A 17,788-nucleotide genomic window follows, 5' to 3' on the forward strand; every position below is an offset into this window, starting at 1 on the left:
CCTCAGAGGGAATCAATAGGTTTAGTTATCACCACTCTCTACTTATACAGTGGTTCGATGAGACCAGACTTAGACACTTAGTGCCACCGACTCCTAATATTCACATTGCATGTGTGAATTCAACTGGCTTTTGCCAAATTTCTCAATATTCAGTTTAAATCTGCACCTTTGTTTAACTCTCTATTGTTGGTCTTATTCTTTGGCATTCGCTGAAAATCACAAAAAATTTATTCACATTCAAAGGAATTGTATTTACCACCACAAAAAAAAAAAAAAACCTTCAACATCATTCAAAAGATTTGTGATGAAGTCAGTGATTGTTGATCCCACCTTGCTCTTTGCAGAAGTCCTGCTCCGCCATGCTGCTGGGCATTAGGAGCTCTCCTACGGCAGCCTGGATGGACACACTGAATTGGTCCTCCTTGGTGCTGAGGGAGAGCAAACCAAAAGTACAGGAACGGTGAATTATTGACAGGATATTTTAACATAAAGGGTTAAACAGGATTCTTGTAAATGACTTGTTCTTCTGCTCTGTATTTCAAACGTAAACTCAATCTGAATGAACGGAGAGCAACACGCGTGGTATAGTGTGTGTTTTGTGCACTTTTGTGTATTAAACGTTTCTCTTCTGATTGCCTTGCAAACCACGCTCTGTGAATGGCATTTTGGGGCCCGATCGATTCCCCCATCCCGAACAGATTTTCTGATAAGGTTATTGATCGTCTGAGCAGCGGTGCCAATGGCATTCAGCAGGTTGATTTGGGCTGGGGCTGATTACTGCAGGAATAATTGTTATCCCAGTGAACCGGGATCAATTGTGACTGATGTCTCACCTGGGAGTTACTGGCACAGAGCAGCCAGGAAAAGGAGAATTAACCAAGAACAGACGAGAGAGGAAACTAGAATTACCGCCTCCACGCGCCCGTCCGTCCATCCAGACTCAAGTTATATACGTGGAATATACGAAGACTTGACCTTTGATCCAGATATAAAATGTGTCGATATCTGTGCTTAACTGTGTCATTATGAGTGAGTTATGTCCTAAAATATATATATTTGTGAAGTCACAGTGTATTGGAAGTTTTCAGAAGAGTTCCTGAAGTATTGCATGACCTTGAACTTTGACCGATGACCTCCAAAAACCAATCAATGAACCAATCACTTGAGTCCAGGTGAATGTTCGGCCTTGTCCACACGAAAACTGAGCTTCACCCAAAACAATCTTTTTCTTGTTTGTCTCGTTTCAAGAAATATCTGCGTACACACGGATCCACTGAAAACACATGAACACCAAAAACAGAGAAGGAGACAGAAAGCTTCCCCGCTGTATTCAAACTCCAAGAAGTCGATGATAACTGGGAGTCGTGTCGGTGCAAAATATGACGATCGATGACGATTTAACGGATGTGATTCAGCCGCTGTGTCCAAGGGACCGACAGTTGTCGTTACGTTACGTCCATAGACTGTAACGTCTAGCGGAGTGGCTCAGGCTACAGGTGAGAGCGGTGGGTGGTATGACATTTGGGGTGTCCCACTCTGGGACCCGTTTACAAAAAATTACATTTTCACGCCCCAAAAAACATTGTTTCCATCTGGACGAAACTCAGCCCGAAGCGATAGAAAACGTATGCGGAATTACGGATTCATTAAATCTGTATTCGTGTGGATGGGCTCTTAGTGCCAAATTCTATACACATTTCCTCAGATGCCACATTCAAGAGGCTGAAACTGTGTTTCATGATGTCCCAGTGACCTTGACCTTTAATCACCACAGGACACAGCCTAAGTGTTATTTGTAGTTGTTGCTTGCTACAGGATAAATCTGAATAATTGTCTTAAATGTCCTAAATATTTGAACATATATGTAATATTTGTATATGTGTATATACTGTATGTTTTCAGATTGAGCATATATACTGTATATTTTTTTTAATTCTGTATTGTAACGTAGGACCGCAGGAAGAATAGTCGCTGCTGAGGCAGTGACTAATGAGGATCCATAATAATAAACTAAACTAAACCAAAATCAGTCCTGATCATCTCCAAATCCAAGAGGACACATGTGCCAGATCTGAAGAAATTTCCTCGAAGTGTTCCTAAAATATTCTGCTCACAAGAAGAAGACCCCGTGAACATAATGTACACATACCGTACGCAAATAAGAGAAGATGCAAATGAACTAAAGAGAACGAGAACATAAAGGAAGATGTGATGCTGAATCTGGATCAGTAGCAGGAGAAAGAAGTGAGAAAGATGTTGAAGGGAGAGTCTGGGGGGAGAAATAACACACCTGACTTGATATGAGTGGATGTCAGCTTGTCTTACCACAACTGGAAGTTGGCTGCTTGCGTCGAGTCGCTGAAGTCAATACCCATGGAAACCGTCACCGAGGCCTCTGGCTCCAGCCACTCTGAAAATGGAAAAGAGGGGAGGGAAAGACGAGAGGAGAAAAGGAAGAGTGAGTGACAAGGGCACAGTGTGCAATGTGTGGAGGGATGGAGCAAAGGGAGAGGAGGAGGAGGAGGGAGGGCAGCAGCAGAGTGGAACAGACAGGCATCCACACCACTTGTGTTTTCTACTTCACAAAGCAAGGCCACCGTGTGTGAGAAATCTATCCTTCAATCTCATTCCCCACACCTCTCTAGCCTCGGGAAAGAAAAAAAAAGAAGAAGAAGAGGAGAAGAAAAAAAACAAAAAACACAACACATGAAGGACTAGCATATTTCCAAAACAACAGGCTTGTCAAAGAGCGCATCAGCATCAAGAGAGATGGGGTAAGGGAGATCGACAGAGTGGGCCGCGAGACGCAAGTTGGAAAGAGAGAGTTAAGTAAAGCCAAAAAATGCTGAAGAGAGAAGTCTGGACAGCTGAAGGCAGGAGGAGGGGGGAGGAGGTGAGGGAGGAGGAGGAGGAGGAGGAGGGAGGTTAAGGATGAGAAGAACACAGACAGACAGAAACATCCTCCACGCTTCCCCAGTCGGCCTGTGTTTCTCTCTCCGTGGAGCAGGGCTATTTCACTGTATAACTCTTTCCACAGCCGGAGCAGAGCAGAGCAGAGGCTCCAGAGGAAACTCTCCGAAAACAGAGCCATCATGAACTCACTGCTAATCCAGTCTTCACAGCCGCTCTAACACACACACACACACACACACACAGTCCTGCTGCTTTAAACCCCTTCCCCTGGTCCTCACTGTCAATAGAAACTGCACCGCGATAGAAATATTACTGTACAAATGCCGTCAGAAGTCATGAATGAATTATAACAACATGCATCAGTGTGTGGGGATTAAAGAAAATAAAGCTGAGGTCTTTGTGACATTTATCTTCCTTTGACTAGTTTAAAGGGATAGTTCAACATTTTGGCACATTGGCCCATTGCCGCAGAGCTGCGAGCTGCTCAGAGCTACGCTGCGGAGGCTAATGGGATTTCTTGGTTTCCCTCCTCAGACTCAGAGAGAGTTGTTTTCGAGGCAAATGCAGAGACTGCTTGCCGAAAAACTTTTTTTTGCAGTTTTGCATGAATTTACCTCTAAAACAACTCTGTCTCGTAACGTTCTGTTATTATCTCATAGCGTGGTGAATGTGCAGGTCACAACTTGTTCACCAGAGTGTTTAGGAGTTGTTGGATTGTGTATTTGATGAGTTTGATGAGGGAAACCAAGAAATCCCATGAGCTTCAGTAGCGTAGCACTGAGCAGCTCGCGGCTCAGCCGAGCAAATAGCTTGCACCGACAATTAAAGGTAACAAACCTACTCCTAAAACTATAGGGATTATGGCAATAGGCCAATTTGCCAAAATGTTGAACTATCCCTTTAACATTTGATATAGTAGATTAGGAAAGCAAATTATAAGAAAGCTGGTATTAACTCCATTTCATGTAGCAAGTTCTTCTGCACTGCCGTGAGTCATTCATAATTCATTTGAAAGCAATGTCAAGTTACGTGATGTGGTTTTTATTACAACTTGGTTAATAGAAGTAGTTTAAGATATTTGGGGAAACAGCACCAGTCTCTCTTAGGACACAAAATACAATCAAGCAATTTGTGAGCTAAACAATAAAAGTTTATCTAGGTTATTCTACTTCAATACATTTCCTGTAATAATCCTTAAGTGTGTGTGCAGAGTTACTGTGAGTACATTGAGTCAAAATGTGAAACAAAACGTAAACTGTGATACATAATAGTTTCTTTCTCTGTCAGACTTCATGTTCCCAGATCTCTGATCACATCTGACCATTATTATTAATATGATGATGCAGACAGACACATCATGCTGCAAAAAAAACATCAATTGTCCCTAAAGCTACATAAAACTCACAGAGCTGATCGTGTTTTTGTGCTTTGGTGAAAAGTATTAAAGGCAGAGGAACGTGTTGGTTTGTAGTTAGTACAAATGAGTTAATTAGTTAATTGATTTCAGGGGACATCAGCATCAGGATCACTTTATGTACAAATTGTACAATAAACACAGGACTTCAGCGACGTCAACAGTGATCAAATCAGAAACACTGCTTCATTTTAAAGTGTTAAATCGCCGGTTTACGAGACGTTCATGTGGAGATGAGCAGCAATGGGAAGTTTGTACGTGCATCGTGCCGTAAGCACAAACCCTGTGATGTCTTGTCCATCATCTAACACACACACATGCACAAAACACACCACAACACAACACAAAGCTTTGTCTGTATTCATCCAAACCAGCTCCAGCCACACGCTCACAGTAGCTGGGGCTCAATCGATCCAAATTACCCACAGTTTGGCTGCTTGAGTTCCTTCAATGCCCAATCAATCCCCTGCAATTGACAGTTTTAACGTGCTCCACCGCACACCAGCTCCCTGTGTGTGTGTGTGTGTATACAGTATATATGTTTGTGTGCGTGCATGAAATAGAAAACTCTTAAGACAGCGTCGTTCCCAGTCTCATATTATACTGAGTGTAACAATCATACAGTAGCGTGACAAGAAATATGGAGATAGTGTTTGTTTGTTGGTGCTGATCGATCGTGGGGGGAGGGGGGGGGATTAGCTGAAGTGATATCGGCTGTTGTTTTCAGGTTGTGGGGAATGGGATGGAGCCATTAGCTTGAGCTGATAGCAATCAGGCTTATAGGTTTTTGATAACATAATGATCATTTAACATCTGTCTGAGAAAACAGTCGTAGTATTGGTGGAGATTCAAAAGCTCCTAAGAAGCCATTGTGAACATTGAAATAAATGTGGCTCTTAAAGAGAAGGAAAAAAAAAAAAACAGAGTTCACACCAGGGTTTGATTCACTCATCCACCAGGAGCTGTAACAAGTTAGTAATAGTAGGATTTCACATACTAAAAAGAGTGCCACATACTGAACTTTTTAATGGTGTGTCTAAAACTGCAGGTTGTCCCGAGGGACTGGAAAATGAAACAAAAAACTATAACTTTGTTTTTCCATTGGAAATGCATAACAGAAATTGAATAAATAAATAACTCTTGAACATCTACTTTAATCTACTTTTTGTTTTGATATTGATTCATACGGAGTGTGATGTGTCCTGTAACACACTTAGTTTGGTTTTACACTGCAATGACAACAAAGGCATTGGAGAAATTGTTTTAAAAAGCTTAAAAATCATCTCCTAAATCAATGGATTTTTTAGTGAACATTATTCAAACATGTGTAAATAGAGGATTTATTTGGGGACTGTTTTCAGTAGCAAATTTATACACTTAAGGCTCCCACCAGAGTGTTTAGGAGTTGTAGGATTGTGTATTTGATGAGTTTGATGAAGGAAACCAAGAAATCCCATTAGCCTCTGTAGCTAGCTCTGAGCAGCTCGCGGCTCTGCTCTGCCGTTCTAAAAATAGCTTGCACTGACAATTAAAGGTAACGAACCTACTGCTAAAACTATAGGGTTTATGGCAAAGGCCAATTTGCCAAAATGTTGAACTATCTCTTTAACAACAACAATGGAGGTCATACTATAAGGGAATTAGATGCATCAGGGTTTTTGCTATGCAGAAAATACCAAAGAGTAACACTTGACTTCATGAGGTTTGTTGACATCTTAATGTTTTCCTGGTGATGCTGCATGATTTCAGTGTTAGCAATGTTAGATTTTCAGAGGTATTATTTGATAATTAACTTAATTTAAAGAGATAAAATATTGTGACAGAGGCTTTTGGACACTTCTTATGACCTGAGGGGCAGTGCAGTGATTTACACGTGTGACTCTCGTACTCACCGATGGTGTTGAAGCAGTGGATGTTGAGACTAGCAGGGTTTCGGTCTCCTATGTGGATCTCCTCCAGCGCGTGGTCTGAGCCGTTGGCCAGGATGACCTGCACCGCCACCATGCTGGGCTCGTACAGACACGGCTGCCGGGGGAAATGGTACTTGGCCGAGAGCCCTTTGCCCGTCATGTGGTGGAGCAGCTCGTAGGTTTTGACGGGGCCGAAAGACGGAGTGGTGACCTGGAGGGACACAGGAAAGAAAGAACAATATATCACACGTCTTCTTGATTATCAGAGCTACTGTATAACCTGCAGGATGGACTGGGTTGATGGGGAGCAGGGAGCAGGAGAAGAGAAACGACACATGCAGAACATGGCTGCAGAAACTCAAAGTGCTCGTCATCTCAACACAACACAACACAACATCCAGAGACGCCTCGTGCATTACGGAGCAAATGCATCCACACAAGAGGACAGATTAATACAAGAATCTCCGGTCCTTCCATCTCTATATTCATGCAATTCACCGCGGCCAATCAGCAGCCAGGATGCAGCACTTCAGTGTGGAGTGGGACCGAGGGTTGGCTGATAAACCACCACCACTACCCCTCCTCCCCTTCATTAACTCTGTGGGGTAAAGAGGAGCCCATTTAAGAAATGTCCTAAATCAGCCCAGTTAGATGGAAATGGGCTGGATGCTCAGTCAAACCCGGCTGAATAAAAACAACCTCTAATGAATAGAAACACAAGTGGCTGCTGGGTAAAAACCTGCCAGTCGCCAGCCTTTTTAAAGGGGCTTTTACCTTTTCAGAGACAGGAAATTGCATTACCTTTGAGAGATGTAGAGAAGAAAGCAGCAGGAGGAGGAGGAGGAGGAGGAGGAGGAGGTGATAGTGTTTTTTTTTTTTCTTCTAAAAATTAACATCTCGTTACTTAGACAAACCTTGTTCACACTTGGTGGCATTCAGGTTTTTTATTTTATTTTTTTCCCCACTTGACGGTGGCACCTGTCAGCTCTTGTTAAGGAGACTGGCTCGGGCCACACAATGAAACACAACTCACTATATATATATATCTATATACACACACACACACAACTGTCAAATACGTGAATATTCGCACACACGTGACTGTAAATCCACACAAGATAAATAACGATCATCACAAAAGTTTGACGGGAAGTTGAGTGACAGCACTGATTAGTTAAAAACATCAGGATGTTTACAAGCTGTTCACACCCTCTAAAACACTTAGCACCTGCAGGCGCTCGCACACCGACACACAGACGACAGCATTTTTCCACCTAAAACTGAGTCTAACTCTGAAAGAAGTGACAGGAGGAGAAGAGCGGAGGGAGAAAACGAGTGGGAAACATCATGTAGGTCTGTATGAAGGAACAACAAGAAGCAGTGGTGGAAAAAAAAAACAGAGCCTGTAAACAACAGACTGTGCAAGCTAATTAAGCTAATTGAATATGACGAAGGATGTGATATGCAAGTGGAAAACGCGCAGGCATGATCGCAGCGTTGAGTGGTGTCAGTTGTACGCCGAGCCGAGTGTATCGCCCCTGTGAGTCGGGTGAGAAATGTGCGAGGCGTCCTCACAACTTGTCATGGGCTCAGTGTGTGTGTGTGTGTGTGTGTGTGTGAGGATGAAGAATTGGTTTGACATACTACCGGAGACGAGTTTCACTGTGCACACTTTTCAAACGGTGAAAACTGTTGAGCTGAAATCAAACACTCGGCAAAACTGTGAGTTTTTATCATAAAGCATGAAACCGTTTCAACAGAGCTGAGGCTGTTTACACGGAAACATCTGGATCTGACTCTTCTTTTACCCTGTTTACTTCTTATTCAACTGGCCTAATCATTAAATCTTTCTTATTAATATCATTCTTGGATGGCTACTCAGGTTAACGGCTCTAATATTGGAAATATTATCTTTTTTTTGTATTACTATCATTCGCACTACTACTACATTATACATGTGGAAGCCCAACTAGGAAGCAGCTATAAACTAATCTGTGTCACGCTTTGTATTGGAACTATGTTAAACTGCATTGTTTGTAAAAAAAAAAAAAAAAAAAGAAAAGAAGAAAAAAACATAAAGAAAATATACCTGTGCTTTATTCTGTGATTAATGTAGATATATTTTGAATTTCCGCTGGGCTCTACAAATAAACCTGCCTGTCGCTCTACCATTGATCTCCACTGTCGTCCAAACACTAATAAAAACCCATTAACAAGCCACAGTCTCACACTGAGTGTCCAATTAATGTGGGAACTGTAGTTTATTCTGAGTTGATCTCGTACACACAGTGACCTGCCGCCATAAATACTCACCGGTGTTACAAAAACGTGCATCAGCAGCAGTCGTAGTGATGCAAGACATGTTTTTAACAGATATTTTCAATCAGACAAACTTGATCCTACATTTCACACAATGCAACTTAGCAATAAAGTCCTCGTTTTCCAAACTGCACCTCGCTTGTTTATCTAGATTTGTAATTTTAGCTGCATGTAACACGATAAAGGACGTGTTCTGTTGGATTAAATCATCACAGGCGCCTTTATCAACAGACACACTGAATAAACTCCCTGTCAGACCACAGCAGTGTCTCTCGTGCCCTTAAAAAAAAGGAGGTCAAACAAACATTTGTTGCTGCGCTGTAACGCCGCCGCGCCCTCACGGGTGCCCGTCACGCCACCGGCGCGCCTGCAAATTTATTGAGCCACTTTTGAATGTGTCAGAGCAGTCGGTGTCGATAAAGCTTGGCCGTAATGTTTGCCACCCCATCACAACGGAGATTTACCTCCCTGACAGACACATCCTGCTTCAAGGTCCTGTCTTGTCGCTTTCGTATATCCCCCCACCCCCACCCCACCACCCACATACTGGAGACACAGAGACAGGACGGGGGCTTCAAACTGCTTATTATCACCAATTTGACACAGTGGACAGTTAGAGCCTGACACCGGTGCCCACACAAAGCCCCTTCGCCCTTCCATCCATTGTTGTCCTGTTTCGCAGCGCAAGCCCATAACACCTCAAGAGTAAATAAGAGAAGAAGAGGGATGTAACCTTGACTTCTCTGTCAGTCTCCCTTTCTTTCTTTTTTTTTTTTCTTTCTCCTTCCTTTGGCTTTGGCTCCCGTTCTCCGCCCTGGACAGGAAGGAGGGGAGGTGACAATGAGGGTAGGAAGTTGATTGAGAGGCTCTATTATGCATCAACTTAAAGGAAGCTCCTGTGATGGATGACACAGACACCAGTCACCTTCAGAGCCCGGACGCCACGCTCCCAGCATCCTCTCTGGCAAATGACCTGAAAATCCCGCTGACATATTCAAAAAAAAAAAAAAAAAAAAGGGGGGGGGGGGTGCCTTAAACCGGAGGAGCCAGGCAGCCTTGTGCCGTGTGCATAAGAGGGCCAATTTAAAACAGAAAAGGGGGTGCGGGGAGCGCAGAGATGTATGGGCATATATTGAAAATCCATTTCTGTTTCTGAGGCGCCTTGTGCCTCCAACGCCAGAGACAGGATTTCATTATGTTCTGCAAGAGTTGTGAGGATTAAGGTGAGGGACATGTGTTTGACTTTAGGGCCTTAATTGTTCCCTTCAGTCAGAAGATGACAATTAATTGAGGGGCGTCACAAAAGACCTTGACAGCAAATTGAATTAAATAAATGTTACTACAGCCGTCTAAAACTACTTCAATGTAACAAGAAGTCTCTCCAGTGCATATAGACAGAGGTTAGTTCATTTACGCTAATTTGTCAGTAAATTAGGTATTCTGAAATGATTAATTTTGAAAATTTCCATTAAAGCATATTAGCAATAATAGAGGACTGTTATTCAGAAACAGTAGTGTCCTTCACGTAGCTCTGCAAGTGTTGTTATCAAACTGCCAACAGTTTCTTTGTATTAGCAAAACGTTCAGTGGGAATGGAGCTGAAACCAACTATTATTGTCTTTATCAAAGTATCTGCTGATTGAATATTGTTGTTTTTTCAAGTATTCAATCAGTCATTTGGTCTATACAATGTTAAAAAAGGGAAAAATGCTCAATATCTCACTGTTTGTAACCCAAGGACATTCAAGTTACTATCAGAGAAGATTGAAAACCTGGAGCTTCTTTTCACCAAAAAACAATAATGGATGATAGAGGATCTCATCATTGGAAACCGATCACCTGATCACTTATCTCAGCTAACTAAATGCAAACAGTAGATAAAATATGCAATTTCAGACATCAGGACAGTTAAAGGACCACCAGCTCATAAAAACTTACATATGTCTGCATTTGTTATCCTTATTGTTCATAAAATCAGTTAAACTTTCCTGGTAAATGATAAACCACACTTTCACCTCCTCTTTCTACAACTATACATTTCCATACTCTAATACACTGTCATTAAGAACAAAAACATCTTGTCATCTTAAGACAAGTCAAAAAACCTGTCACCGTGTTGTAGTACACGTTAATTGAACTGATCGAATCTAAAGCTGTCATGTGTCATTTTACCTTATTTGAATTTTATAGAAAAAAAAATGCACAAATGATCACTTATTAGAGACTTTGAAAGATTTATATCAACTTAATATTGACTTAAAGTGAAGGACACACACTCACAAAGTTACTGAAGCCAGTTAATAAGAGAGAAATGCTGCAACAGCTGCATTAAAACACAAAATGCTTCCAGCGGCTGCGGAGGCCACAGCAGCGCTGCATGTTTCCATGTGGGCATTTATTCCTGTTTAAGAGGCCGATGTGCACGGTTTGAGTGGCAGCGGGAGGTTTGCAGGCCAGGGGCTGCTATATTCGTGGTGCTCGGGGTCCTTCTGCTGATTCATAATTAGACGTGAACCCAGAGCGCCCACTACGGGGGAGGTCAGAGGGGTGAGGAGGGAAGACGAGGGAGGCGGAGGGAGGGGGCGAGCTGGCGCCCGCCTGATGGACACCAAATGAACAAATTATGATGGCCCCCTCTGGGCGTGATGGGGTCAAACACCCTGCGCCCCGCCGCTGACAGTTCAATTTCCCCCCAACGCAGCCCCATTCGCTGACTGCTAATTATGAATGAAAAGTTATCAGCCTCAGCCACCCCGACGCACACACGGACAGCGGTCGGAAGAGGTTTGGGGTGCGGGCTGGGAGGGAGGGGGGGCTGGGATTTAAGAGGCATTTGTGAGAGATCCTAATGTCAAAATGTTATTAGAGAGAGCGGTAGCATGCAGAAACTGGGGAGGAGGAGGAGGAGACAGAAGAGGAGGTGGGTCAAAGACAGTGACCAGGGTTAATCTAAATGCCTTTGATAACCATGCAGTAATTCTCTAAAAGGGCCAGAGCGCTCAGCTGAGACAGACTCGCTGCCTCTGTGGGCAGATTGCTGAGAAATAGAAATGACACTGGGGCCAGTGTGTGTGTGTGTGTACGTTTAAGTGCATATATGTGTGTGTGTGTGTGGAGGGAGAGCTGGTATGTAAGTGTGTGCACGCACAGGGGAGGGGCCCGTGTGAATAAAGGTGAGGTTATTTACCCTTGTCTATGAATCCCGATGCCCATCATGTATTTATGCATAGAACTGACTCTCAATCAGATGTTGATGTGCAAAAAGTTCCCTGTTTCTAATCTGCATTTCTATTCTCTATTACTCCCCGGCCTTCACCTGAGGAGGAGAGAGGGACTAGCAGGGCCTGCGCTGCATAAACGCTGGCCTGAGAGCAGCTGTCAATCACGCTGACTGGCAGGCGAGCGGGCGGGCGGGCAAGGAGGACTGACGGACAGACTGAGAATGTAGAGTAACTCGCCACCGGGGGGAAAGCAGGAGAAGCTGCTCACACTCGGCTTTAACGCTCATTTACATGCAGCCACATAAACTGTAATAAACAGCCGACTCAGTCACTTTTAAAGCATCTTTAACGAAAAACTCTAAGTTGTTTTTAACATTAACATTCATTTAGCCTGTTGAATTTTTACCCACTCCTTTCTCCGAAACTCTTCCGCTGCTGATAGATGGATGTTGTTGCTCCAGCCTAATGCTGAGATTAGTTCACTGGCTGCTGCTGTAGCTTCATATTAACCATTCAGACAACAGAGAGTGGTTTCAATCTCCTCATCCAACTCTCTGTATTTTGCAAAACATCAAACCACTACTACTATATTGTTAATATCTACTATGCAAATGGTTGCATTGAGAACAATCAGATGAAGTGAGTCCTATACCGTTTTTTTTTTATCAAATTCTAACTTTAATATTTGGTATGTCCACCATTTCTCTGACATAATGTCAATATATCTCCTGAGAACTTCAACACTAATGTTATTCCATCATGTCTTCTGCTACTCAAGCCAATTGTTTCCTTTGAATGTATAATAGATCTGTCTAGTTTATTTTCCAACTCACCCCAAATTTGCTTGATGGGGTTGAGGTCCAGACTTTGTGAATAATTTGTCTTCTTCTGTGAAGGAACATGATTGTGCGACATTGGCAGTGAAACAGGTCTCGCTTGTTTTTTTTTTTGTAAGGAAAATGACCTAAATCTTCTTGTAATGGCTCTATTCTATGGTTTATAGAGCAAAATGATGATTAATGGCCATTCAAACAAAAACAACTGAAACCTTTTTAATGTGTTCTCATCATTTTGGCCACCACTGTATATTGTTCAGAAAAGAAAAAGCCCTCAGAGATCAATGAGTTGTTTGCACCACATGGATAAAATCAATCGGCTTGACGAACTAAAAAGACAAAGAACAAGAAATGAACATCTCTGTGCTGAATTAACATGATTAGGACGACACAGAACGCAACACAAAAGTCAAGTCAATCAATATCATACTCTGAATTATTTCTAACTTTTTCCTTGATTACAACTAATGAACGATAAAATGTTCTATGCTTCGTTTATTATACACTGCTCTATTATTTGATATTTCTCTGACAAGGGCGATGCTGCTTGACTGTTAAAGGTTCTAATTAATAAATGAGTGCATATTTTCGTTCTTTGGCTTTTGCCGTCGTCTTTAAGTCAATTTTTTTTTTTAAACCAACAAACTTGACTTGAAACATAAAGATTGAAAAGTCAGATCTAAAAAAAAAAAAAAAAGATCATTACTCCCAGTACAAGCACAGTTAGATATTTTTAGACAAGTCAAAGAGCGACTGTGAGCTAAATAATTGTTTGATGCCTTCAATGTAAATAGAAAATCTTTGAGTTTTGAAAAGATCTCAGGAAAGAATAAGTAATTTATAGTCGGTTAAGTTTTCTGACATTAATGAATAATCTTCAAATTAATGCTTAATAAAGCAAATTTATATTTTCTGTTTAATTCAGCGACAGGAAAACACTTAAATTTCAAAATAAAAGCACCAGAGTGACGATATTCTCATTACGATTCTTCTGATTTAACAACAGCAGCGTTAGCGGCGGCTCCACAGACCACAGACAGGGAAACACACAAAATAGATACAGCAACAGCAGAAAGAATGGTCTGGACATTTCCCTCCCTGGGGGGGAGAGGAGGGAGGGAAGGGGGGAGTGAAGACGAGACAAGATATAAAATACACCGAACGTGCAGAGCAGCTCACACAAGTGAGGAGAGAAAGGAGCCGTCACACTAGGAAAGGTCAACCATCAGATATACACAACACGGAGACACAAGGGACGCAACATCTGACAGAGAGAGATGGAAGGTGACAGAGAGGAGGAGAGAGAGATAAGAGAGAGAGAGGGAGAGAGAGAGTGGGTGGACTTATAGATGAGACACAGAAATAGAGTTCAAGGGTGTGGAAGAGCAAAAGACAGCGACGAGGGGTGAGAAAGACAGACTATAAGAGATACAGGAAACAGGCAGAGCGGTTGCAGCGTCCTGACTGGCTATAAATATAAGAAGGCAGAAAAGGTCAATAGTTGGCGTCGGGAGCTAGAAATGTTCCACCAGGGAGAGAGGCTCATTTCACCATCTCATATACTGCTCTGCCTGTTCTGTCAGTGTCAGGCAGAGAGGAACAATTGACTCTCGACACACGTTGACGAAGGAAATGTCATCCCCCGTGTGTGTGTGTGTGTGTGTTTCTAATGCAGACACACACACACAGACAAGCATGCACGCACGCAAGTGGTATATGTACTAACCTGCATGGCGGTGGAGACGTTGGAGAGAGACAGGCCCTCCAGGTCGGACAGCAGGCTGGAAGACAGGACGACGGACTTTGGCGTGTTCGTGGGTGCAGAGGAAACTGGAGGAACCAAGATGAAAAGAACAACAACTCAAAAAAAGAAGAAGAAGAAGAAAAAGAGGGCGACAGCGACTGTGAGAGGAGAGGTGCTGTGACGCTGCCACTAGTGGGCACCAGAGACAAGAATGATCAAATCCTACGTCAGCAGCTTTAAATCTGTTTAAACTATTTTTTTTGTTCCTTCTTTCTTGATTTATTTATTTATTTTAATTTTGCAAAAAAAAAAAAAAGCTGAAAACACAACGACGAGCACATTATCACCTTATAAAGATGGGCTGGGAAACTTCTCTGAAGGGGCAGACTTTTATTATAAGGTTCAATATTTTCAGCGTTAATTTAATTCATTAAAGAATAAACAAGATTTGTGAAACTGCCTTGGGTTTGTATCGTAGGTCATATCTAATTCTAAATATCTCATTCATAAATACAAACATATGTACTGTGTCTGTGCTGCATAAAAACACAGGAGATTAGTAAACACTGTTATTAAGAGAAGGTTTTTGAGATAACCTTGTTGTAAAACGGTGCTGTATAAATAGAATTGACTTGACTAGATTTACACCTGGCTGAAAACAAAGTACTGTTGTTATTATTGCTGCTTAAAAAAATTATCAACGTCTTACAAATATTTGACCGTGAGGCATAAATCTCTTTAATCAAGCCGCCATTAGATCAAAGCTGTTTTGAATTCACTGGGTATTTTTTTTGTTTAATGAAGCATGTGATCTTATTTAGACGTGCAGTTTATCAGAAACAGAAAGAGGCACAGAAGTTGTGGTTTGGCTCTCTTCATATGGAGGTATTGATTATCATTATTATTAGATGATACAAGTTTCTAATTGATGATGATAACGAAGACCAGAGCTGAGTGGTGCTGAAAATGCTCAAATAATTGACTATCTTTATAGGAACAGCAGGTAAATGACAAGTGCATGATGGGAACCAGTTGCTTCCAGTGGCAAAACCACAAAGAATTATTACCTTAGGTTTAAAATTACAACTTGTTTATTTTGATAAATGTTGTAAAAATGTGTAATTTACAGTGTCAAAGTGCAGCTAAACTCACAGTCATCTAGATCCAGTAGAGAGACTTCCTTCTTGGACTTTACCTCCACCTGAAAAAAACAAACACAACAACATGATGAGACGTGACAGAAATAAAAACCGAGTCTAGAAAACGTCTCAGTTTTCTTCTACAATTTCCTGTCTCTCAGCATCCCAAACGCAGCTGCTCTTTTTTACATGTGAAATTTTACATGTGAAATTTTTTTTTAAACTACTGGTCATGCACAGTGTCGTGTCACAACAAGCGATGTACGCCACCTTGTGCGACTGAGCCCGGGGGCTTGTCAGGTGTTTGACTTGTGGGAATTGCAACACACGCCTCTATAACTCACACACACACACCGCAACAGGCCCCCAATAAAAATACATTTAAACATACGAGCGCTTTTATCACCCTTTCTCCACACCCTCCTAACCAACCGCGGCTCCACTCACATCACATAAAGAACCATAAAATCCCACTCTGCATACGATGGGAGAGGAGGAGGGGGAAAAACAAAACAACAGAAACAACAGCAGCAACAGGACTGACGACGAGGGAGTGAGGAATGAGAGTGAAAACAAACAATAAAGTTAGAGGCCGTATCTTATCAGATCTTCTCTGATTGATGCTTGGTGGCGGTAATAGAGACGGAAACCTTGTTAGTAAATGGAGGTCTGAAAGAGCAAGAGACAGAGAGAGAGAGGGAGAGAGAGAGAGAGAGAGAGGGAAAGAAAGATGCATAATTCATAGGCCATGCCCAAATGACAAACTGTATGAAATGAGAATTTCATAGTGCAGAAAAGGAAAAGGGAGGGCAAGAAATAATGTGATGAGCAGAACAGGTAAGAAAAAGAGGGCGAGGGGTGAAACGGAGGCAAGAAAGAAAGAAATGAAAGAAAGAAAAAAAAGAAATAAAGGAGGCAAAATTATATCCCACACAGGATGAATTGTGATTTTGAAGCTGCTGCCACCAAACGTGGACCTGAGGAACAACGACTCCATGATCCTGTTTTTTTTTTGCTTTTTTTTACAAGGATCACATCCTGCACTGGTGCAAACATGATACAACACAACCTACACTACACACCACTGTACCCTGAATGTATGTGTTTCCATAGCTTTAGTTAAGTACTAGTAAATCCCAAGCAACACCTTTTGGTTTTTTTTAGTACCAGATAATGAACTAATAAATGCATGAAGTCTGTTGTCATAGCTACAAAGGTCTATAAGAGCTGTCAGTCTCAGTTTAGTTTTTTTCTATGTAGAAGCTGAAATTACCAGCATAAAGATATAGAGACTCTTTCAGCATTCGTATTAAAACAAATGTTTGTTTTGAATCCATTTCATCCATTTTTATGCCTTTTCTTTCATACTTATCTTCTCTATTTGTCTAACAGCATGATGTAATGTCATGTCATGAGGAATAACTTCTGTTCTACCACTTCCAATCTAATGCACATAGAGATACAGTATATTTGCTTGTTTTATTGTTCAATATATGTAATTATGCATTGTGCTTGAGTGTTATTACGCTCCACTCTCTAATCAAGCCAGACATCAAAACAAACTTACAAATACAACTCCCACAAGACCACATACACACACACACTCTTCTTAAAGTGGGGTTGTTTTCTTTATGTTCAAAGTTTATTTTAAAAGGATGTTCTGATCTATAAGTCACAGGCAGGAGACAACATCCAACCTGCTTTTCACCTTGTCACACGTGGATTTTCAAAGTTAGAAACATTTCTGCTGCTCAGTCAAACCATCTGTTCATCCTAATTCCCGTTTAAACTCCTACATAATTATAATGTCACCTTGGGTTTGGACTTGACGTCACTCTTCTTCTTCTGTACCGCGGGGGGGTCTGAGTCTGAGTCGTCTTCGGAGTCTGTCTCCGAGGCAGAGGAGCTTTCAGACGACGAGCTGCTGGCGTGGGCCACAGGTCCGTTACCGTTTTCATCAGAGTCACTGAAACACAGCAGGAGACTGGGATTAATACATTTAATTAAATACATGTGAATAAAAACACAGTACAGTCCATTTATTTTGCTTTTTAAATATTAGTTTCACCACGACATTTACATAAAACGTGTTCCGCTTCCATTTATATCATTTGACGAATTTTACAGGAACCACTGGTCAAAGCAAACTTGGTGCTATTTCTTTCCTTCGACAGCCTGAGCCACGGTGCACTCACAACAAACAAAGATCAATCTGTTTTTGTTTGTGAAGTTAATTCAATGTTGCATTCGCTCAAAAAGATTTTTCCCATCTTTCTCCTCTCTCTTTCACTC

General features: G+C 41.7%; 1 protein-coding gene across 1 annotated transcript in view; it reads right to left on the reverse strand.

The window, feature by feature from the left end:
- The window catches only part of ap3b1a (adaptor related protein complex 3 subunit beta 1a), a 57,204-nt gene that overhangs the window by 9,373 nt on the left and 30,043 nt on the right, over positions 1–17,788 (reverse strand). The window contains exons 20-25 of the mRNA XM_083983433.1: positions 17,309–17,462; positions 15,510–15,558; positions 14,340–14,443; positions 6,220–6,448; positions 2,326–2,410; positions 331–428 (exon numbers count right to left, since the gene is read on the reverse strand). Coding sequence (XP_083839559.1) covers positions 331–428; positions 2,326–2,410; positions 6,220–6,448; positions 14,340–14,443; positions 15,510–15,558; positions 17,309–17,462 — 719 coding nt within the window. The remainder of the gene's footprint in view (positions 1–330; positions 429–2,325; positions 2,411–6,219; positions 6,449–14,339; positions 14,444–15,509; positions 15,559–17,308; positions 17,463–17,788) is intronic.

This window comes from Trachurus trachurus (assembly GCF_905171665.1).
Source record: "Trachurus trachurus genome assembly, chromosome: 12".
Taxonomy (NCBI): Eukaryota; Metazoa; Chordata; class Actinopteri; order Carangiformes; family Carangidae; genus Trachurus; species Trachurus trachurus.